Here is a 24,441-nt window from a genome sequence, read left to right as displayed (position 1 = left end):
GACACACGTGTAAATTCTTTTTGCGTTTATCCACAAATTTTGGATAAATGATGGATTATTTTCGTGTAATAACACATGCTTTTCTTCAATGATACACGTAATATTACCGTACCTGATTTCCGCAGTAAATTTCCGATACAACCATGAGTTGCGCGTATTATAATGACTTTTTGTTGAAGAGTTATAAAATTCATAAAAGAAAAGACATCTACCTTAAAATGATCAAACTTTAACCATCAATAAGTTCTGAACAGTGAGGTATACAAAAAAATTGCAAGAGACCTTTTTTGTAGAGAATTCAATTTCCTACAAAAATATGATACGAGTTTTTTTTTATAAATAGTAGATACCGAGATATGTATTTTTCTTCCTCACCATAAGAAAAAAATAGAAAACTGCGAGGCGGAGGGCCTTCCTATCAAAATTAAGTGCTCATACTTGGAGAGAATGTTTTTAAGGTCTCTACCAACCAAGTTTTCGGAGTATAAAGTGTAAAAATAAATAGTCGATTTTTGTAGTCCACCCTAATATACATGGCCAGATTTTAGAAGCCGCTAGTCCCGAAAGCTTGAAAATTTTACACATATTATATGGCCAGTAACTTTGCAATCATGCAACCCTCCCTCTCTGGTTCCTCCTTCCTTTCCATCCCTATATGAACCGTTCGTGTTATAGAGCTATAATGTTTTTTATTTTTTCTTCCAGGTTTGCGTTCTGAAAAATTCAACTGATCGTTCCCAAGACTTTTTGTTTTTTTTGAAATTGAATGACGTAAGAGAATCGTATACGATCCTCACGGTTGTTTTTGTGAAATAGAATTTCTAACAGCAAGAATTGAGTATTTTTAATTTATTTTTCCGTATCTTGCATTTGCATGATTCTTCCCAGAAATATTTATAATTTTCATTTGAAGCGAACTTAGTAATTTTACAATTTTCTGAAATCTTTAAATCCAACCGTCATGGATCGTATCTTAAATCAATAAAATGCTGAAGGTCTGAATTAAAAAAAAGTGCGATCACATTCATGACGCATGAAACTTCGGTAATTGTTTGGTAATAATTCCCAAATTTCTTCTGATCGGAGGCCAAATTAATTGAAAAAAGTCTCCAGGATAAGCGTCCAGAGACACGTGTTGTAGATGATCCATTTTCTGCATCTAACGATGGCTTGATCCTACTTTTTAATTCTCTAATATTTTTTAATTATTATTTTTTCATTTCTTGACAACAGGAGACAGCGGTGTGAAGATTATTCAACTCTTGAAACATCGGCATAAAAGAAATTGTGGAATCGTTATTCGTTTTCCTGGAAGTATGTGAATTAAATATATGCCTCGACTCCGAGGAAATAGCAAACGTCGTCGGCATAATAATTGTGAATACTGATATTAGCCTTAGACGCGGTCAGGGAATCACGAGAATGTATATTATTTGCATTCATTTGAAAAAGCTGTATCGATTAGGAGACTGAATCTCGATTGGTCCGTGTCGTCCAACCAGAGCCCTACAAATGTGCACCTTGAGGCGGAAGACGTTTATTTCCCCAGTTTGTTGCAGCTCTTGGTCTGAGCACAATGGATCAAGTTACCTCACCGGCAAAGGTAAAGATTCATCATTTCTTTGAAAGCTTAGAACAGAAGGACTTGCATCGTGTTTCTCAAATTGTAAATCGTGCTTAGGAATTGAGATTCTACGAGTTTCCTCTTTTAATTTTTAGGGAAGAATTATTTGAAAGTTTTCTGGCCATATCTCCATTTTTTTTTAAATCTCTGTTTCTTGCGATCATACGTATTTTTGATTTCTCGTTACAACTTGTAAAAGTTTCGCCATTCATGGGTATTTTTTAAACTTAATTAATTATCATGGAGAAATAAATATGTATCAGCATATTGACAAACAATTGTCGTTCTTCTTTGCTGTCTTTATTTTGTGAACTCAACATTACTCTGCAGTTCTGTGCTCACTAAATCACATTTGATACTTGGAAGTATAGAATTAAATCGTATATATCGTACGAATGAAAATTTCATCCACGCATTGCGAAACTCGACTTTATTTGTATTTCGGGAAAAAGTGAAAAAAGAAAATCATTTTCCAAGCTGAGAAGAATACAATGTGTGAGTCGCACATTTTTTGGTACTGTTATTATAATAAAAAGTAAAAGAATCAGACGGATCAAACAGATAATAAAAACGGATCATAGTTGAGACAAGTAATTTGCATAAAATTGTTGTAATCAAGAAAAAAAAAAAACAATCCAAACGCAAGATGATGAACAAATATTAAAGTCTGACTGAACATCAATTTTACTCGGAACTAAATCAATGTCTAAGAGCTGTAATATACACAACAATTCAAAGATTAATAGGCTTGACCACTTGAATCAATGATTATGAAGAGAGAAAAAACCGTTAAAAATGAACTTTAGTGTCATTTGCGCCAATGATAGTGACGGCGAATAAAACAATATCCTTCCTTACTAGGCAATGTGAATGAATCCGATAAACTTCGAACATCATAAGCTAAGATATTCAGGCTTACCAGAAACAGTTTTATAATTAGAAGGTTAAAAACTCTGAAACTCTAGCATTTTTTATGCAACCCCAATGTTTTGCGCTATTTTCATTAGCTGACTAGATCCCCATAAGCTGCCTGAAAAACAGTCAAAAAAACCTACATTATAAAGTGTAACGTGTAATCGTTGAACATTTGCAGTATCGTACTTATAATAGTTTTCATCCACTCTGAATATAACTATTTGTAACAATGTTTTCGGGCAATATCTGGAGATCTCTATGGTGAACAAAATAAGATATTAATATCGAAAGAAAAACTCCGGGTTTTAATCATTTCAATCGTTTTAATTTGGAAACCTGTTCTTGTATTATTGATATTTTTTTATCACATTATTGGAATATTGTTTAATTCCTCTTCACCATTAATCGTGCAAATAAAATTGCTGGAGTTTTTTTGAACTGTAGCTTCTTCTCTTGCTCAAACATTTACCATGTAACAGTTACAGACGTAAAATGATCGCTGTACTCAATCGAACCAATTAAGATTTTATCAACTTGACATATTCAATAACTATTGTGTTCCAACGGGCCTCCCGAAATTCATTCCATTTCTCGTTCTCAATCACATCGTGTCCAATATAAGTTGTTTGATTAGCCTTCCAAGTCCGACGTCCACTTAAATTGAAGCTCAAATTTTTTTTCACTAGAAAAATATTTCGCTGCATCGAACATACGGTAAGTGAGAGTTTTGAAAAAATCAATTCCTCAATTTTCGTAGCTGATTAAATGAACTCTATATCAAATTTATGGTCTCAAAAGTTTCTTCACCATCCCCAAGAGCATTTCAAAATTTTCGATTCGACTCAAACTGATAACTTGAAACTGATCATTCAAAATGTTATAGAGGGCACAAAATGAGAGCGATCCCAAGAATATTATAAGCATGTTTTGTCCCATTTTGAGAAGCATTATTTGTCTTTGGTACTGTAAAAAATGAATATATAATCACGGAAACGTAAAATCGTTTCCGAAAAATTAAATTATCGACATCAACAACAGTTTAAATTTGACAACTTTTTATCATTTCCTATTTTTATATGTACATACATGCCGTATAAGATACGGTTAAATAACAAGAAACCGTAACCTGTTTTTTGAAGAAATGAATCTTCACCTTTTGGAAACTGCATCTAACGATAATAATACCGAATGAATATCATTTTAACAGCTTTGAATGATTGAATATTATGTATTATACTTTCTTTTAACTAAAAATTGTAATAATAATGTGGCACATTGAAGCGATAAATTTTTATGTCTGAAAATGACATAAATCATTCAAAAACACATGCTTATGAATTCTGCGACCCCTCAAAACGAACCGACTTCAATGAAACCTCATGGAATCGCTCTCATTCTGCAGCGTAAACTATAAGATATTGAATGAGCAGCTTTGAATTCGACAACTAGAATTTTTTTGCACAGTCTAATTAGTATATTTAAAAAACTCGCCGTTCCTTCAACGTGCAAAAAATGCCACACCGGATGATAAAGGCTTACAATTGTTAGACAATTTTGCACCCGGCATTGCTTGCATCCAGTTAACTACTGTGCAAACGATCCATTCTCATCTAGTCCAGACGTTGTTCAAACACGATGTGATAAAAATTTTCAACGCGCAGAACTTGAATGAAAATATTTTCATCACTTAGATGGAAGCGTCCCGAGCCGTTCAACTTCTCGGCTGGATGAAAAATATACTGTCAGTGGTGGGCCTTTGGCCGCTTGAAATCAACGATAGGCGGTTTGCCTTCAGCATGATCTGCATGGTTGTTCACATAAGTTCGGAATACGCCGACTTGTTCCATTTCATCGGCAGCCTTGAACACGTCGTTTCGAACCTCACGGAGACAATAACATACATGGTGGCCACGTCTCAACTGGCACTTCTACGTATAAACAGTCGGCAATTCAGAGAAGTGATTTACGAGGTTCAAGACAACTTACAGAGGGAGAGTCACCTGACCTCTGAAGAGAGAAGAATTTTTTCGAAATACTACAGTAAGACTAGGCTGATCATTCAGCTGACGGTACTAGGGGAACTTTCAACCGTTTTCATCTACTACTTCACACCCATCACTAACATTTTGGTCACAAGTAAGTCACACTTTTAATATGCAGTTGTCAAAGATGTATCGACAGAAAAAAAAGTATCTTGCGATTACGTCTAACTGCACATTTTTAAATATCTATCGGGAGTAAGGTGTATGCGGAAGAAAAGAGTGCGCAAAAATGACAAAACGAAATGATAAACTTGTTCGAGAGTTACATAATTAAGGAGGTTATTTTACCAAGGATCGATACTTTTTACTAAATTCATTAAGAAATTGTCGTATAACGTTGAACATTTATTTTATTATTATATTCGTAAGCTATGAAGATCTCATCAAAGATACAAAAAGTTCAGTTATCGATTCATCGTTTAAAATCATTAATATTCTTTAAATTCTACACCGAAAAATTACAGTTGGATTTACCACTTTGGTGGCAAAATGAGAGACTGACGAATTTTTTGTTGAAATTACTTATACTTCTCTGTTTAAGTTACTGCAGAAATGATCCGAGTTGCCAGATCGACAGTCCTATTTACCAGGAAGAAAAATTGTAGTGCCAAAAATTTTGGCGACGTCAGCAACAAAAGTGCGCCAACTACCAAAGTAGTAAATGCAACGGTAATTTTTTTATAATGATAATAAATTTGGTCATTTCAATTGACGGTAGCTCGTTGTAAACAGAACATTTTGCTAAAAAATGAATGTTCAACGACGCCAACGTGATGAAACAAGCCATAAAAATAGTATGTTTCGAGATGCTTTTCATCAATTCACAAACCAACTCAACGGTATCGCACAGTAAATAGGAATGGTACAACGGAATTGGACCTGCCGTATCACTCGCGTACATTCTACGACCTGTCGAACATCCATTTATACGTGTTGACGTATGCTGCTCAGCTTCCCTTCACCGTTGTCGCGTCTGTGGGGCTGATCGGTCCCGACTGTCTGATCGTATTCCTGACGCTCCATGTCTGCGCCCGCTTGTCAAGCTTGGTGGAACGCATCAACAACATTCGTACGAACCGTCAAGTATGTTGTCAGGACATAAAGGAGTTTGTCAGGGGGCACATTCGACTGATATGGTAAGTCCCGGGCTAAAATATGAAAGTCCTATATGTAAGACAAGAATAAAAGTTGATTATTCCCTTGGTACGTAATGTGCTATTATTTTCTCCGCATTAAATTAACTTGTTACATCTTCCTTTAGTTGCATATGGTGCTACGATCTTTTATATCGTCGTTTTCGTTTCGGTTTGCTATCGTTCCACTGATTTGAAAACAAATTAATAGAATGGATAAAGAAGCAAAAAGGTACCACCGTATCGAAATTCCTGAAATTTGCTACATTTTCCCAAGTTGACAAGACCTGTGAAAATGTATAAAACGCAAACAATGAAAGTTTCAAAGTTTCGTACTACTTTCAATTCTTCCGGCACGTCGTTTACGTAATTTAATATTCAACTCAATTGATTTAGGCTGTTCATATTTTCGAAAACAAAAGCTCACGTACTGAGTTACACGAAAATTCATTAAAAATCGTAATAATTATATAAAATTCCGGAAAACAGAATATTCCTGCAATTTTTTGACAAAAGAAGTCAACGTTACCGTTCTAGCTCATTTGTAAAAGTTTAAAACACACGGAATTACGATGTATAGTATGAATATTTATCATTTACGGAATGCAGGATGGCGAAGACTTTGGGGAAGGCCTCCAGCGTTCTCTTATGGACACAACTCCTCGGAGGAATGCTTCTCATATGTATCCTGTCCTACCACGTTTTATTGGTAACAGCACTAGTTACATGCATGACTGTCTCAAATTAAGGCAATACATGTACGGGGCATTCCACGCTAAACCAACGGGTCATCGGCCCGACCCCCTGGGATTCTGATGCCCATGAATTTTTTGGTTTGTTTCAGTCAAAAATGATATCTCTAGTTTTTGAAATTTTTTCCGCTATTTTGTAAAAGTGTGGTGACCTGAAATATCCTTGGCATGAAGATAGATATTTTTAAAATCGATGAAGCACTTATGTAAAATCAGCTACTCGAAAACAAAACTTTTCGTCATGATTTGAAAATGGGATGGAAATGCTGAATTTTTTTTTTTCGAAGTTTTCTTTTGGTCTCGGAATTTATTTTCAATGATGATTTCTTGTAGTAAAAAATAGAATAAGTAGAAACTTCAACTTAGTACAATTCTATTTTCTTTTCAATTCAAGAATGAAATGAAGGAATTGAATTTTTTTTTAATTAAACATCGTTTCCTTCGTTTCGCTCTTAAAAAAAAGTAAATCGAGGTCAAGAAAATCATATTCAAAAGTAAATAGAATTTAACCATAACAGAGTTTTGTTTTTTATTTTGTTTTATACCGCAAGATACCATCGTTAAAAATAAAATCGATAAAAAAAAATTTCCAAAAAATATATACCTATGACATTTTCATCCCATTTTCGAATCATGTCGAAAAGATGTGTTTTCGAGTCCCCGGTTTTACCAAAAAGCTTCATCTATTTTGAAAATGTCCATCTTCATCATATCAAGGATATTTCGGGTCGCCGCGCTTCTACAAAATGGCAGAGAAATTTCGAAAAATGAAAGATATAATTATTGACCGAGAAAACCAAATAATCCATAGGACATCAGAATCCTACGCGATCAGGTCGATGTCCCATTGGTTTGACGTCGAACGCCCCATATACATGTTTTTTGCCGAAACGATGTCTAAACACTAATTTATACCGTAGAAAAAATTTTCCCGAGTTATAGAATTTTTAACTCAAATCGGAGAGGTACATTTAAATAAAATGGAAAGAACATTCGGATTTCAGATTCTTGGCGGATTTTTCCATAATAATAATCAATACGACCTAAACCTAAATAAAATATTGTAGGTAGTAAAATTGTTTTAAAAAATGATGATAACTTTTCTTTTGCCATTGGATCGTGAAGCCAGTCTGAAAATCGGAAAATGCGATACCATTATTTTGTGAATTCCAGGCAGCAACTGTAATGTGGATAGTTTTTTACAGTTTCATTAAAATCGGAAAAGGTCACATCGAATGTCGCATCTCTCAGAGTTAAGCTAAAAATCCTATAGTTCGAAAGGACATTCAGATCATTTATTACACTAACATAAAAAATAATAATAAAATGAATACAATTCAGCCTAATTTACGTATTGGATCATACTGATCATAATCGAGAATTCTTGAAACGGAATATGCACCAAATAATCACAAATTTACGCAGAGTGCCGAGGAAGGACAAAAATCAAATTTTGTCACTTTTACGCTGTACGTAGTGAGTGTGACTTTCTTCATATTGATCAACTGCTACGTCGGCGAGAGTCTTATTCAAGAGGTAATTCTGATGTACATTTGGACCATCACTAAATTATATAGAAACAATAAGGTTAAGGATAAGGATAAGGATAATAATGATAAGGATGTTGAGGATAAGAATAACAATAATAACTACGACCTAGCTCACTTATAAAATCATATCTATTTTTGGAAGTTTTTTTTTCGAAGAAACTGCAAATACTTAAACCAATTTGAGTTTGAGGGCTTTATTATTTATAGTTTCGAGAACATTTCAGAATTTTTTCATTCGAATTAATAACAACATGACGCATGTAAGTAGAGAACGATTCCGAACTTTTGCGGTGGGCTTTTACGGTGGCGCATCTCCTGACATTATTATCCAACTTGTAACATAGAAAAACTGCTTAGAGTTAAAAACAATTTTTCGGGTTAGAACTCGTAGCCCAAATGTTGAGGAAATTTTTTTTTCAATTATATACGAATAGGAACAAAAAATGTAATTTTCGACCAAAAAATTGTTAAAAAAACCTGGATAAAAAATTGTTGGAATTGAAATTCAAAAATGTAGCCACAAGCTCTAATCGACAAACAAGTTTTAAAGATTGTGTCATAATTTCAGGTTGATCGTATGCAAATTGACCTAGGAATCTGTATGCTACTTGTATGCACCATGCGGCTATTTTGTTATTAATTTCAATAAAAAATTTCTAAAAGTTCTTGAAACTATAAATAATAAAGCCCTGAAACTCAAATTGCTCTAAGTATGTTCATTTTCTTTAAAAAAAAACTCCTCAAAATAGGTATGCTTTTAGACCGTTGTGGCGACGCATACCAATCCATAGACAGAAAACAACAGCTGAAACTAGTGCTTTATGACCTATAATTTCGTAATCGGCCATTGCCACAGACCATTATTGCCCCGTGTGATTATTAAGTTATAATCCGATATTTAACGCGATCTCAACTTGAGAATGTGTAAAAAATTAAGAAGTGTACTCAATAGCACTACAGTTTGGACGAGCATTACTCGAAACCATATGTAATAACAGAGAGGTATGGTAAGGCGAGGGGGTGAACGACCGCTATAGATCAGCTAGAGATTAGTAAAGGGACAGAATGTATTATAATACTACGGTGATGTGTGAATAAATCCAAGTACGCTAATCTCACGCACACTACGGCGAGTGGTCAACAAGACAATACAGTCCAAAGTTCTCAAAATCCCCGCGAGAGCGAGCGAGAGGGGATTACGGAAAAGAATCCAAAACCAGATCAGTATTAGTTGAAACTCGGAAGAGAAAACACGTGAGTCTTGTTGACAGTAGCTCGTTATGTGTGCGAGAGTGATACAGTGAACTGTGTGAACGCGGGGATATCAACTCGACGAATCGGGGCTCATAATGATCGATTTGATTATTAAATGACGTTGGATCGTGTTTCTAATGTACTTGTGATCGAGTAATTAGATGCGAGAGCAGAACTGGGTAGAGCCGGTTGGGGATTCTCGTGCCGGCCTTCCCGGGGCCTTATGATTGAGGTTTGGACCCAGGGTGGTTGACACGTTGGAAAACCAACGTGATTGTTACAGTTCACGGATCAAGAACGTTTGAAAATAAATAACAAATCACACAAAATTGGTGGAGCCGCGTGGGCTGGCCTTGCCGGAGTAGCTAACAATAAGCTAAGCTACCCCGGGGTGGTTTCCGTGTCGGGAAACCAGCGCGATTTGCACGGTTAAAATAGTACAGGTACTGACCGATGATTTCGGGTGAGATGGTACCTGTACTCGTCATCCTGGGGCCTACTCCGGTTCTGCTCGCGACGAGACACGTGTTGAACGGATAACCGCTAGAAAGTTACCCAAGTTGACACAAGCGTTGAATAATTACTGATTGAATGAATGTAAAGCTTGTGCAACAAGTCCTGAAGTACAGTTTCATATTTGGTGGCCATATTATTAATCGTTAAATCCACCCCGAACCCACCATTATTGTTTTGAGTCTATCGAGACGGGTGACTGTCAGACCTATAGCTAGTACAAATGGAAATTTGGGTTCTTGTTGTACCCGGCTGTGAGGTCTGTCACTAACACGTATGAAATGCATGTTCACATAAGAAGACGCGTATAAGTTTCTTTTTTGAAAAGTAATTTTGTTTTTCAAGGTAAACTAGAAACTCCTTGACATACACGTTAAAAATACATCATTTATTTCATCCACAATAAAGCCAATTTGTTTCAATTCTATTCCTTGGTTGTAATCTTTGGTAACGTGATTTGTTGTCACATATCATTTAACGAGAAATTTTCCTCCAGAGTGACAGAGTACATGAATCGCTCAGCGAGTGTCGATGGTACGAAATGTCAACCGAGCATGCCAAATGGATGGTAATATGCATGGCCAGAGCACAGCAGCCACTTGTAATGACAGCTGGGAAATTTTACACATTCTCTTTGGGCAGTTTTACCGAAGTAAGTTAACGAATAATACTGCGTGATAGAAAAAAGTAAAATGAATTTTTTAGAACGCTTCACTTCGGTAATTTTTCACAAAATGTTATCATTATTATCCATTGTTCTTACTTGTTTATTTTTGATTTGCGGTTGAAATAAAACATCACAGTAACTTTTGCTATTTCGGATACTATTTAAATGTTTAAAAACAAATCGATAACTGATTTTAAAAGTAATCACCCTATGGAAAAAGACGATGTAATGAATCGTAAAATATTTTGAAAGCAATAAGCGTGTAATATATCATACGATTCATCTTGTAAATTCGATAACATATATGTATATCAACTCATATCATAAATTACAAAAACACGAATCATCAGATATGCTAGATCAAAAGTCATATAGTCAACTATACAGTTTATATTGTGATTTTTGATCTAATATATTTTATGATTCGTGTTGTTGCAATATATGATCCGAATATATTATGTGGGTGTTGATATATTTTATCGGATGTACAAGATAAATCATGTGATAAGGTACACGCTGAATTCTTTCAAAACATATTTTTCAGTAGGGTCACCTGTCTTGTGGTATAGAATCATACAAGTATCACGAGGTGTGTTGGTAGTCTATTACCATACCAAATGTTATACTAATTAAACTAATTTCTGTCTTGTATGTTTTTTTCTTATAGATAATCAAAACATCAATGGCATATCTGTCAGTGTTGAGGAATCTCATCTGATGTCACTCAGTCGACACATTGTTGACTTTTATGTTATATAATTGTTGTAGTACAGGGATATACCGATGATTGACAAAATAGAAACAGTAATCAGCTGTTGATTTTTTAAATACGATGTCTAAATTATTACATAAAACATACATAAAATAAATTAAATTAAAATGAAACTGTGTTGATTTTTTAAATACAAAAAGATGGATGGTTGAGATCCTAAACATCAACAACATTCGTACGAACCGTCAAGTATGTTGTCAGGACATAAAGGAGTTTGTCAGGGGGCACATTCGACTGATATGGTAAGTCCCGGGCTAAAATATGAAAGTCCTATATGTAAGACAAGAATAAAAGTTGATTATTCCCTTGGTACGTAATGTGCTATTATTTTCTCCGCATTAAATTAACTTGTTACATTTTCCTTTAGTTTCATATGGTGCTACGATCCTTTATATCGTCGTTTTCGTTTCGCTTTGCTATCGTTTCACTGATTTGAAAACAAATATTTTCCATTAAATATAATGATGTAGTTGTAATGATTCAAATATAACCGCGCAATGAACACGGCACGAGTGGATTAGGTTAGACCCAGGGAGTGGGGAACCTGGTTACAAATTTAAGAAGGAGGTGGCTTGGTCTACGTCTCTCCAGGAGGAAGGAGGTGCGGAGGTGTTCCTCTCTGAAAAGAACTCGTAATCGATCCAAAATCGACCATTTAAAAATAATAAAGTAAATCTAAACTACGAGGACATACCTATTGAATTAAAAATTAAACACTCCAAACCCAAGCCCAAATTTAAAAACAGACGATATAGAACGAGAAATAATAAAAGTGCAATAAACAAATATGGTGCCTTGACGAAAGACGGTTATTGACAATTATTTATAATTTCAAGCATATCCACCAGTTTTAACCATATACACTGTTTTAAACCATGATGCACCTGGAATGAATGAATTGTGAAATGGATGAATGAATGAATTTTAAACCTAATGACGGCTCATGTGTGGATATATTTATAAATGAATTAAAATTTTCACTCTACTACTTATAGTTTGTAAAAGATTTTTAATATTGATTTTGAATAATTTTTAATTTTCAAATAATCTTATATGGTGGATAAAATTTCCATTAAAACATTAAATCAAATAATTGAATGGAAACAATTTCCATTAAACCATTAAATTTATTGATTCAATGGAAATAATTTAATTTCCATTAAAACATTGAATTTAATGTTTTAATGAAAACACTATTGCAATTAAAAAAGTAATGCATTATTTGCAACCCTGCATGTTAGTTACGGCAGGATTCTGCAAATTTGTATAAATAAATTTAGTATCAATTAAATATGCACGCTTTAGTTTTTTAGACACGAAAGCATTGTATAGAATGATTAAAGACACAATTATAGAGCAACGCGAAAATAATATCTGAGTTCATAGACGTGGTCTTCCGACTAACAATAATAGTCCAGGAGCCGACCGCACCATATCTTCCCTCATCGAACATACGACCAAAATGCATATGAATCGATGGGGAATATAGTGCTCAATAGCGTGCCAGACTTTATAGAGAATGGATCCTGTCCGGAGTGTCAATAAAATGTCACTTCCGGTCAGTTTTTTCGAGGTTATCTTCCCTCATCGAACATATGATTGAAACTAGTACCAATCGATAGGGGAGGTCGAATACTTGAAGAAAAAACTGGGTTGCCAACCCCCACCCTGTCCGGGGGGTGGCAGCCACCCCCAAAAGTCGAACGACTTTACTTACGACTACACTTTAGGGGTGGCTGCCACCCCCCGGACAGGGTGGGGGTTGGCAACCCAGTTTTTTCTTCAAGTATTCGACCTCCCCTATCGATTGGTACTAGTTTCAATCATATGTTCGATGAGGGAAGATAACCTCGAAAAAACTGACCGGAAGTGACATTCTGGCACTCTATTGACCACTATATTCCCCATCGATTCATATGCATTTTGGTCGTATGTTCGATGAGGGAAGATATGGTGCGGTCGGTTCCCCGACTATAAATATTATTGGTGATCGAGAGACAAGCAGCGCTGCACGGTCGGTAAAATAGGCACCGTGCTCGAAACTGAAGGAAAAAAATTCGCTTCACCTACATAACCTGTATCGGCCGTGTTCCACTACTGAAGCACGGAGCAACATGTATGGCGGACCTGCATCCCCATGAGAAACCGCCATTTGAGGCGGAAATGTGCGGCTACCAGGGTTTTCTACACAGTTCTGGGCACTCCGTCTCTGAAACCGTGACGGAAGTGACGCCGACATTGTGAACTTTTGCCGCTACCGCTAGTGAGGAGGAGGCCATTGAACTTGCAGTGGTCGGCGTTCTTATTATTACGTGAACTTGCAGTGGTCGGCGTTCTTATTATTACGTGAACTTGCAGTAATCGGCGCCCTACAGTGGGTCTAGACCACGGTGTAAGAATAAGAGGTGCTCCGACTGCCCTATACTCCCTGTGTTAAACTCTGTGATTATTATGTCTTAGTACGACGGAAATCTGCCAAGGACCTCATGCGTCGGCTAGATTGAGGTAAACAATAATGGCGGCGATCTGGCAGACAGTATTCACGAAAATCGTATCTGCTGCTGAAGATTTCATGGGTACATTAATGTTTGACAAAAAAAAATAATTGTACGATGAATGTATGTGACTATAGCGACAATATATTAATAAAAATGCAATGCATGATGAATCGAAAAACCAAAGATTAAATAAAATTCCATCGGCACGCTTTTTGATAAAAAGAAAACGGTAATCACACTGAATCAATTATGCAAATACAACAATAAATATGTGGGGTAATAATAAAATAGTTACGCATTATATATGATATTATTGTTATTATATTAAAATATATTTCAAAAATTTAACGTTACTTTTTTATTTACATTTGAAATTCGTCGCGAAGAGACACATTTTTGACTAGTGTGTGAAGCTTGTTGGTATGTGCACACATATGCTGTATGTGGCTATTAATGTGAAATTAAATTCACTTAGCCATTTATTTTTGAACGGCGGGGCGTTCATTTTGGCGATATGAACTACGCATATCATATTTATAGCGAGAAAAATTTGCTAGAGGAGAGTACAATTTCGAAATTTTTAGGTCAGTTGAAAAATTAATTACTTTTTTATGTACAGTATCTTCTTTTTTACCCTACTAGTCTTTACCATTTCCCGACTTTTTGTTTTAGTTGACTGACGCATTCTCATAACTGTAGAGTAATGTAGACAGTATACAATGAGTTCTTCCTTATGCAAATCACATGGAAACAAGAACTTACAATTTATTAGAGCATCATCGACTGTCACCTGATATAAATTAGGCACGCCAATTTCGCCAAAACTGCAGAGGGGTTAGCCTTACTTTTTCTTCATTTTTCGACCGAAAACTTGTGGTCTTAGATTCGGTTTGTATGACCCCATCCTGACTGATTGGACCCCCAGGAACTCGGAAAACGCAGCGAAAGAGCGTGGGATCAACAGGGGAGAAGATACGAAGGGAAAAGCACTTTCTGAAAAATGTGGAAAACAAAGGTTTTCGTTTTCTGGCTGTAACTTCAGACGCGTTGATCGCAGCATATTGGGACCACGCCCAATCGATTTCTCTCGTAAAACTACGTCGAAATAGCGCTAAAATTAATTAATTCAAGCTCTTTTCAGAATCGCGAAAATTTCGCCAAAAATGCAAAGGAGTTAGCCTTACTTTTTCATCATTTTTCCACCGAAAATTTTTAGTCTCAGAATCGGTTTGTATGACTCTATTCTGACTAATTGGACCCCCGGGAACGCAGAAAACGCAGCGAAATAAGCGTGGGATCAACAGGAGAGAAGAAACGAAGAAAAAAGTACCTGCTGAGAAATGTGGAAAACACCGGTACTGGTTTTCTGGCTGTAACTTCAGATGCGTTGATCGCAGCATATTGTGACTGCGCCCGATCGATTTCTCTCGCCAAATTACGTCAGAATAGTGCGTCAAAGAATTTTTTCCAGCACTTTCGAAAATCGCGAAAATTTCGCCAAAAATGCAAAGGGGTTAACCTTACTTTTTTTTCATTTTCGGAGCAAAAAATTTTTCGTCTCAGATTCGATTTGTATGACCCTTTCCTGACTAATTGGACCGTCAGTAACTCAGAAAATGCAGCGAAAAGAGCGTAGGATCAACAAGAGAAAAGATACGAAGGAAAAAGCACTTTCTGAAAAATGTGAAAAACACAGGTTTTCGTTTTCTGGCTGCAACTTCAGATGCGTTGATCGCAGCGTATTATGACTGCGCCCAATCGATTTCTCTCGCGAAATTACGTCGGAATAGTACATAAAAGAATTTATTCCAGCACTTTTCAAACTTGCGAAAATTTTCGACAAAAATGCAAAGGGGTTAGCCTTACTTTTTCTTCATTTTTTGAGCAGGAAACTTTCGGTGTCGGATTCGATTTAAACGACCCTTACCTGACTAATTGAACCCTCAGGAACTCAGAAATCGCAGCGAAAAGAGCGTGGGACCAACAGGGGAGATATGGTGAGCAAGAAAGCACCCGCTGAAAAATGGCGAAAACTCGGGTTCTCGCTTTTTGGCTGTAACTTTTGATTCTTCAATGGCAGCGTATTGGGACTGCGCCCAATCGATTTCTCTCGCAAAATTACGTCGGAATAGTGCCACAAATGATTCATTCAAGCACTTTTCAGAATCGCGAAAATTTCGCGAAAAATTCAAATTGAGCGGAAAATTTTTTGTCTCGGATTCGATTCAAATGACCCGTACCTGACTAATTGGACCCTCAGGAACTCAGAAAACGCAGCGAAAACAGCGTAGTGGTTTAAAGACCTAAAGAGGTGGTACAGAGAGAAAGAACGAAGCCTCTTAAAACTTCTAGTACATTTTAACACACATTTAAGAAGTACGAGCAAAATTTTTTATCATCCAATTGTTGCAGAACGGCAGCCTTATCAGTTGACCGTTAACTGAAGAATATATCTTTAGTTAACATCTGACTATCGAAGGGCCTGGCCGCTTGAGTCTGGAATCGACAGCAAAGATGAAGTTCGTATTTCTTGTATGTAATGTGAGATCTGCAATCATTATACATCATGTATCATTGTACATCATACATCATACATCATACATCATCATACATAGTATCAAAGTTCGAATCCATAGTTTGGATGTCGGATGTTCAGAAAGTGACGTCACCAATTCAAAATCAGCTAGCCGAATTCCTCAGTCTGGAAACAACCGCGCAGTAGAGCGGACGGATGAGAGTTGCGCTCCGCAAATTTCGAGTACCGGGTTCTCAACCTCACGGATCCCGCGCTTCGGGCCGCTACGTATTTCGAGTACCGGGTTCTCAACCTCCCGGATCCCGCGCTTCGGGTCCGCTAAGCGGTGAAACTCGACTTCCAGGATAAGCGCTCCGTGGTTCCTGGTTCATGTTTACAATAAATTATTTCAATTCGTTTTTCGCGCAACCCCAAATTCGGTAGCTGTCAGTCCGCTAATAAAATTTCTCGACTTCCAGGATAAGCGCTCCGTGGTTCCTGGTTCATGTTTACAATAAATTATTTCAATTCGTTTTTCGCGCAATCCCAAATTCAGTAGCTGTCGGTGCGCTAATAAAATTTCTATAACTTTACAATCTTCTCATAATCTTTTTGGTAAAATATGTCGATGAAAAAATTATATCAAACCTTACACATTATTTTTGATTTGTTCTCACGCTGAAAATATTTATTAGTATTCGAGGTATAACTCGAGGTGGTTGGCGGTTTTCGTTGGAGGTGGTTAGGGGTGGTTGCGGGTAATCTCGGTGATTCAGGAGGAGGGGGACGAGGATTTGTGCTCGGTGAGTAAAACACTTTTATAATATTTGATGGCAATTATAATGATATTTTATCTAAATTATTTCAAACTAGTCATGTTTACATTAAATTATTTCAATTCATTTTTCGCGCAAGCACATATTCAGTAGCTATGAATAGACTTATACAATTTATTATATTATTAATTAATTAAATAATCAATTACTCAATTATATTAAACCTTACACAATATTTTCGATGTCTTCTTATACTGAAAATATTTATTACTATTCAAGGTATAACCTGAGGTGGTTATCGATGGTTGTTCGAGGTGGTTGAAGGTGGTCGGAGGTTGACGAGGAGGAGGACGAGGAGGACGAGGATTTGTGCTGGGTGAGTAAAATACTTTTATAATATTTGATGGCAATTGTAATTATATTTCATCTGAAATATTACAAACTTGTCACGTTTACAATAAATTATTTCAATTCATTTTTCGTGCAAGCACATATTCAGTAGCTATGAATAATCTTATACAATTTATTACATTATTAATTGATTAATTAATATTCTTATAATATTTGATGGCAATTGTAATTATATTTCATCTGAAATATTACAAACTTGTCACGTTTACAATAAAGTATTTCAATTCACTTTTCGTGCAAGCACATATTCAGTAGCTATGAATAATCTTATACAATTTATTATACTATTAATTAATTAATTAACATTCTTATAATATTTGATGGCAATTGTAATTATATTTCATCTGAAATATTACAAACTTGTCACGTTTACAATAAATTATTTCAATTCACTTTTCGTGCAAGCACATATTCAGTAGCTATGAATAATATTATACAATTTATTATATTATTAATTAATTAATTAATATTCTTATAATATTTGATGGCAATTGTAATTATATTTCATCTGAAATATTACAAACTTGTCACGTTTACAATAAATTATTTCAATTCACTTTTCGTGCAAGCACATATTCAGTAGCTATGAATAATATTATACAATTTATTATATTATTAATTGATTAATTAATATTCTTATAATATTTGATGGCAATTGTAATTATATTTCATCTGAAATATTACAAACTTGTCACGTTTACAATAAATTATTTCAATTCATTTTTCGCGCAAGCACATATTCAGTAGCTATGAATAATCTTATACAATTTATTATATTATTAATTAATTGATTAATTACATTAATCCTTACACAATATTTTTAATTTGTTCCTATACTAAAAATATTCATTACTATTCCAGGTATTACCCGAGGTGGTCGGAGGTGGACGACGAGGAGGACCAGGTGGACGAGGAGGAGGACGAGGTGGACGAGGAGGAGGCGGGGTGGGTCGTGGGAGGGAAGGGGGTGGGGAAGGGGCAGGGAAGCGGGAGAGGTGGGCGGGGTGGGGGAAGGGATGGGAAGCGGAGGGGTGGGGGCGGGGACGGGGAGGAGGAAGGGAGGGAGGGAGGGAGGGCGGGAGGGCGGGAGGGCGGGAGGGAGGGAGGGAGCGGGAAGGGGCGGGCGGGCGGGCGTGGGGGGGGGGGGGGGGGGGGGTGTTCTGCTCTATTGACTCTAACGGGCTCGTATCGACATCCGTCCTCCACTCTCTCCCTCCCTCCCGCCCTCCCTCCCTCCCTTCCTCCCGCCCTCCCACCCTCCCATCCTCCCTCCCACCCGCCCACCCCACCCCCCCAAACCCTCCCCTCACTCCCTCCCCCTCCCCACCCCACCCCTCCACTTCCCCCTCCCCGCCCACCTCTCCCCCTTCCCTGCCCCTCCCCCTCCCCCTTCCCGCTCACGATCCACCCCGCCTCCTCCTCGTCCACCTCGTCCTCCTCCTCGTCCAGCTCGTCCTCCTCGTCGTCCACCTCCGACCACGTCGGGTAATACCTGGAATAGTAATGAATATTTTTAGTATAGGAACACATTAAAAATATTATGTAAGGATTATTGTAATTAATCAATTGATTAATAATATAATAAATTGTACAAGATTATTCATAGCTACTGAATATGTGCTTGCACGAAAAATGAATTGAAATAATTTATTGTAAACGTGACAAGTTTGTAATATTTCAGATGAAATATAATTACAATTGCCATCAAATATTATAAGAATGTTAATTAATTAATTAATAGTATAATAAATTGTATAAGATTATTCATAGCTACTGAATATGTGCTTGCACGAAAAATGAATTGAAATAATTTATTGTAAACGTGACAAGTTTGTAATATTTCAGATGAAATATAATTACAATTGCCATCAAATATTATAAAAGTGTTTTACTCACCCAGCACAAATCCTCGTCCTCCTCGTCCTCCTCCTCGTCAACCTCCGACCACCTTCAACCACCTCGAACAACCATCGATAACCACCTCAGGTTATACCTTGAATAGTAATAAATATTTTCAGTATAAGAACACATCGAAAATATTGTGTAAGGTTTAATATAATTGAGTAATTGATTAATTAATTAATTAATAATCTAATAAATTGTATAAGATTATTCATAGCTACTGAATATGTGCTTGCGCGAAAAATGAATTGAAATAATTTATTGTAAACGTGACAAGTTTGTAATATTTCAGATGAAATATAATTACAATTGCCATCAAATATTATAAGAATATTAATTAATCAATTAATAATATAATAAATTGTATAATATTATTCATAGCTACTGAATATGTGCTTGCACGAAAAATGAATTGAAATAATTTACTGTAAACGTGACAAGTTTGTAATATTTCAGATGAAATATAATTACAATTGCCATCAAATATTATAAGAATATTAATTAATCAATTAATAATATAATAAATTGTATAAGATTATTCATAGCTACTGAATATGTGCTTGCACGAAAAATGAATTGAAATAATTTATTGTAAACGTGACAAGTTTGTAATATTTCAGATGAAATATAATCACAATTGCCATCAAATATTATAAGAATATTAATTAATCAAATAATAATATAATAAATTGTATAAGATTATTCATAGCTACTGAATATGTGCTTGCACGAAAAATGAATTGAAATACTTTATTGTAAACGTGACAAGTTTGTAATATTTCAGATGAAATATAATTACAATTGCCATCAAATATTATAAGAATGTTAATTAATTAATTAATAGTATAATAAATTGTATAAGATTATTCATAGCTACTGAATATGTGCTTGCACGAAAAGTGAATTGAAATACTTTATTGTAAACGTGACAAGTTTGTAATATTTCAGATGAAATATAATTACAATTGCCATCAAATATTATAAGAATATTAATTAATCAATTAATAATGTAATAAATTGTATAAGATTATTCATAGCTACTGAATATGTGCTTGCACGAAAAATGAATTGAAATAATTTATTGTAAACGTGACAAGTTTGTAATATTTCAGATGAAATATAATTACAATTGCCATCAAATATTATAAAAGTATTTTACTCACCCAGCACAAATCCTCGTCCTCCTCGTCCTCCTCCTCGTCAACCTCCGACCACCTTCAACCACCTCGAACAACCATCGATAACCACCTCAGGTTATACCTTGAATAGTAATAAATATTTTCAGTATAAGAAGACATCGAAAATATTGTGTAAGGTTTAATATAATTGAGTAATTGATTATTTAATTAATTAATAATATAATAAATTGTATAAGTCTATTCATAGCTACTGAATATGTGCTTGCGCGAAAAATGAATTGAAATAATTTAATGTAAACATGACTAGTTTGAAATAATTTAGATAAAATATCATTATAATTGCCATCAAATATTATAAAAGTGTTTTACTCACCGAGCACAAATCCTCGTCCCCCTCCTCCTGAATCACCGAGATTACCCGCAACCACCCCTAACCACCTCCAACGAAAACCGCCAACCACCTCGAGTTATACCTCGAATACTAATAAATATTTTCAGCGTGAGAACAAATCAAAAATAATGTGTAAGGTTTGATATAATTTTTTCATCGACATATTTTACCAAAAAGATTATGAGAAGATTGTAAAGTTATAGAAATTTTATTAGCGCACCGACAGCTACTGAATTTGGGATTGCGCGAAAAACGAATTGAAATAATTTATTGTAAACATGAACCAGGAACCACGGAGCGCTTATCCTGGAAGTCGAGTTTCACCGCGTAGCGGACCCGAAGCGCGGGATCCGGGAGGTTGAGAACCCGGTACTCGAAATACGTAGCGGCCCGAAGCGCGGGATCCGGGAGGTTGAGAACCCGGTACTCGAAATTTGCGGAGCGCAACTCTCATCCGTCCGCTCTACTGCGCGGTTGTTTCCAGACTGAGGAATTCGGCTAGCTGATTTTGAATTGGTGACGTCACTTTCTGAACATCCGACATCCAAACTATGGATTCGAACTTTGATACTTTGTATGATGATGTATGATGTATGATGTATGATGTACAATGATACATGATGTATAATGATTGCAGATCTCACATTACATACAAGAAATACGAACTTCATCTTTGCTGTCGATTCCAGACTCAAGCGGCCAGGCCCTTCGATAGTCAGATGTTAACTAAAGATATATTCTTCAGTTAACGGTCAACTGATAAGGCTGCCGTTCTGCAACAATTGGATGATAAAAAATTTTGCTCGTACTTCTTAAATGTGTGTTAAAATGTACTAGAAGTTTTAAGAGGCTTCGTTCTTTTTCTCCCTATGAAAAAAAGAAAACAATCGCCGACACACACTTTTTAGGCTTCTAATCAGGACACTGCGTTAAATACCGTCTCATATACGAAGCATCCATTTCATCTCGATCAAAATCAGCGCATCCGTGATGTATTACACTTACTCCGAATTTTTTGCCATACGAACACTTTTCGAAAAACAACTCTGCTTCTCTACCCAACGTAGATACTTCACTAGCGACTAGCTAAAACAGCGTTTCGATTCTATGCCTAGGAAAATTTAAGATCGAGAGAGCAAATGAAAAGTTGTGAGAATAATCATGAATATTAATGTTACAGAATACATAACGGAGCAGGGGGACGAAAAGGACGAAGGTGGTCGGAGGTGATCGGAGATGGTAGGAGGTGGCAGGACCTGATAAGTGGTGGTTTGAGGTGGTACGGGGTGTTGGGAGACGGCAGGAGGTGACAAGGGGTGGTAGGAGTTGTACGGAAATGATAGGAGGTGGTAGCAGGTGGTAGGGACTGGTAGGAGGTGGCAGGAGGTGTTTGGTGGTGGTTGGAGGGGGTAGGAAGTGTTTGTCGGCGGTTGGAAGTCATCGGCGGTGGTCGAGGAGGACGAGGACAACGAGGACGACGAGGGGATGGAGGAGGACGAATGTGGCCGGAAGTAGGAGGAGGTGGTTGCCGGTGATTAGAGGTGCTCGGTGGTTGTTGCGACGGTCGGCGGTGGACGCGGTTACGCGTCTTCTCACGGGGATGATCGGGCTGATCGACATTTCGAAGTCACAGTCGACAAGTAGTCTTACGTAATCACTTTGTACCGACTCAATCTCAAGCTTTCATACCGACACTACTTTGGCTGCTACGAATTTCGGTGCGTGCTCTTTATATAGAGTTCATAAAGCAGAACCCTCCTACGCTCAAAGGCCCACCTGGGCCCACTTGCCCGCTGAAAACTGGTCACAAAAATTTACCCACGGGGTATCCGTGCTTATATCCTTCAGTCAACGGCTCTACGTTTCGGCGGAATGAATTCCGTACCATATGAAACCATCTTTATGCGAATGCTTCTTAATAAACCTTTTAAAAATTAATCCAGAGCCTCATTTTTATACACTTTCGTGTAAAATTTTATTAAATACATAATAAATATTGAAAAACGGGTATACATATTGTGAATTTTATTGAAAAATTTCCAGTGACTATGTACAGTAAACTGTAGATAAACGTATAGAAATTAAGTTGTGTAAAATTATGATAAAAAATGTAAACTATAAATATGCGATTATTTACATATATAAGAACTTGTTTTTATATAAATTTCAATTATAAAAAATATTGTAAAATAATCGACACAGTGCCATTGAATAAATGTTGATTAGAAATAAATTAATTTAAAAAGAAATACTAAAAGAAAATTTCTTCTATTTCTTTATTTCATCTGGTGTTTTTCCCTTTATCATGTTTGCCACAGTCATGCACGATACATCTAGAAGTCTTTTGATGTCCAAGTAATGTGCTGCCAAAATCAGTTCGAACAAGGTTTCTTGATGAACCTTCAAAAAATCAGCATTCCAAGAGCTGATGTCGTCAGTTCGCTTCTCCTTGTTTTCATCATCTTCAGGTGGTGGAGGATCATCTTTGTGATGCGTGACCCATTGAATGACCTTTCTCAGGATAGCAGAGTTAACATTTGGTAGGGGAACAATTTCATCCTCATCTTCATCCAATCCCAACTCCTCCAGCATGGTTTTTATCGTGACTGAACAGTTCGCAATGTCAAGTACCAAAAAAGAATCGATAATAGCGCAAAATGGTTACGTGTTCCTCGTTTTTCGTAATTCCAACAATATTCAAACAGTTTTTTTAACGATACCTGTTCAACTGAAATTTTCTAGTTACTATGACATGTGAAATTTTTCTCAGTGTACATAATATACTATTTTGACACGCTGCGAACGATGTAACCATTTGTCCAACATATCAGAAGAAAAAAAAAATCAACCAATACAACTTATTTGTCTTTTCAGAGAAATGTTGTTACATTCGATTATTTACGTTTCTGCAGAAAAATTTTGTTGACAAAGAACTAAAGATTGTAAATGTAGTGTGGAAAAGGAACCTGTGAGTTGATCGTCTCTCTCTCCATCACAAAAAATAATTTTTTTAACAAGCAGGAAATAATAATTTCAAAAAAAAACCGACATTACAGAATGACTCTAGAAATCCATTCCAGTATTTATTATTTCCATATTTTTACTGCAGCTTGTGCAAAATATTCATCGAATTGATAAAATACGAGAAGATGGACGGAAAGGTGAAGCTTCTTCGACCCCTTATTCAATACTATATGAGACATACACGATACGTATCAGATATTCACAATTTCCAGGACTTCAGGAACGTAAATACCTACCGGAGTGTTCTTGCAGTGCAATGAATAATTTGTCCACGATGTCACGTACGCCAATTTAAGCTTTCAAGTTACATTCAATAATATATAACAATGCATCCGTTTGGCAAACATTTCCTATGCTGTACGCTTCAGCCCAGATTGCAGTGATGTGATCTACATAAGTAATTCACGTCGCACATGCGATATCTGAGAATCTAGAACTCGAACGGTCGAGAAATCTTACGCGCATGTCCAATACGTTTATCAATTTGGAAATAAAATCGATGCAATTATTGATAGAGCAAAAGATACCAGTTCTTCTCTCAGGAGGCGCGAATTTTTGCAGTT

At 36.2% G+C, this 24,441-nt stretch overlaps 1 protein-coding gene and 1 pseudogene across 2 annotated transcripts; one reads left to right on the top strand and one right to left on the bottom strand.

Moving 5' to 3' along the window:
* Positions 1-1,363: 1,363 nt before the first annotated feature.
* Positions 1,364-11,299, top strand: LOC124215580 (odorant receptor 13a-like). Of its 2 annotated transcripts, XM_046619133.2 has the most exons (7): positions 1,488-1,603; positions 4,231-4,675; positions 5,432-5,717; positions 6,324-6,423; positions 7,892-8,002; positions 10,280-10,435; positions 11,118-11,299. In XM_046619133.2, exons 1-7 carry the CDS (start codon positions 1,577-1,579, stop codon positions 11,166-11,168), a joined length of 1,176 nt encoding a protein of 391 aa, XP_046475089.1. In that variant the 5' UTR covers positions 1,488-1,576; the 3' UTR covers positions 11,169-11,299. The 2 variants fall into 2 exon arrangements, with proteins under 2 accessions (XP_046475090.1, XP_046475089.1); XM_046619134.2 differs by lacking the exon at positions 7,892-8,002 and having other exon boundaries at positions 1,364-1,603.
* Positions 11,300-23,122: 11,823 nt separating this feature from the next.
* LOC124214397 (S-phase kinase-associated protein 1 pseudogene) lies at positions 23,123-23,446 on the bottom strand (annotated as a pseudogene).
* Between the last annotated feature and the right edge of the window lie 995 nt (positions 23,447-24,441).

The sequence above is a fragment of the Neodiprion pinetum genome, chromosome 3 (assembly GCF_021155775.2).
Source record: "Neodiprion pinetum isolate iyNeoPine1 chromosome 3, iyNeoPine1.2, whole genome shotgun sequence".
Taxonomy (NCBI): Eukaryota; Metazoa; Arthropoda; class Insecta; order Hymenoptera; family Diprionidae; genus Neodiprion; species Neodiprion pinetum.
The sequence above is the reverse complement of the archived record's forward strand: the minus strand, read 5'-3'. Positions and strand labels throughout refer to the sequence as shown.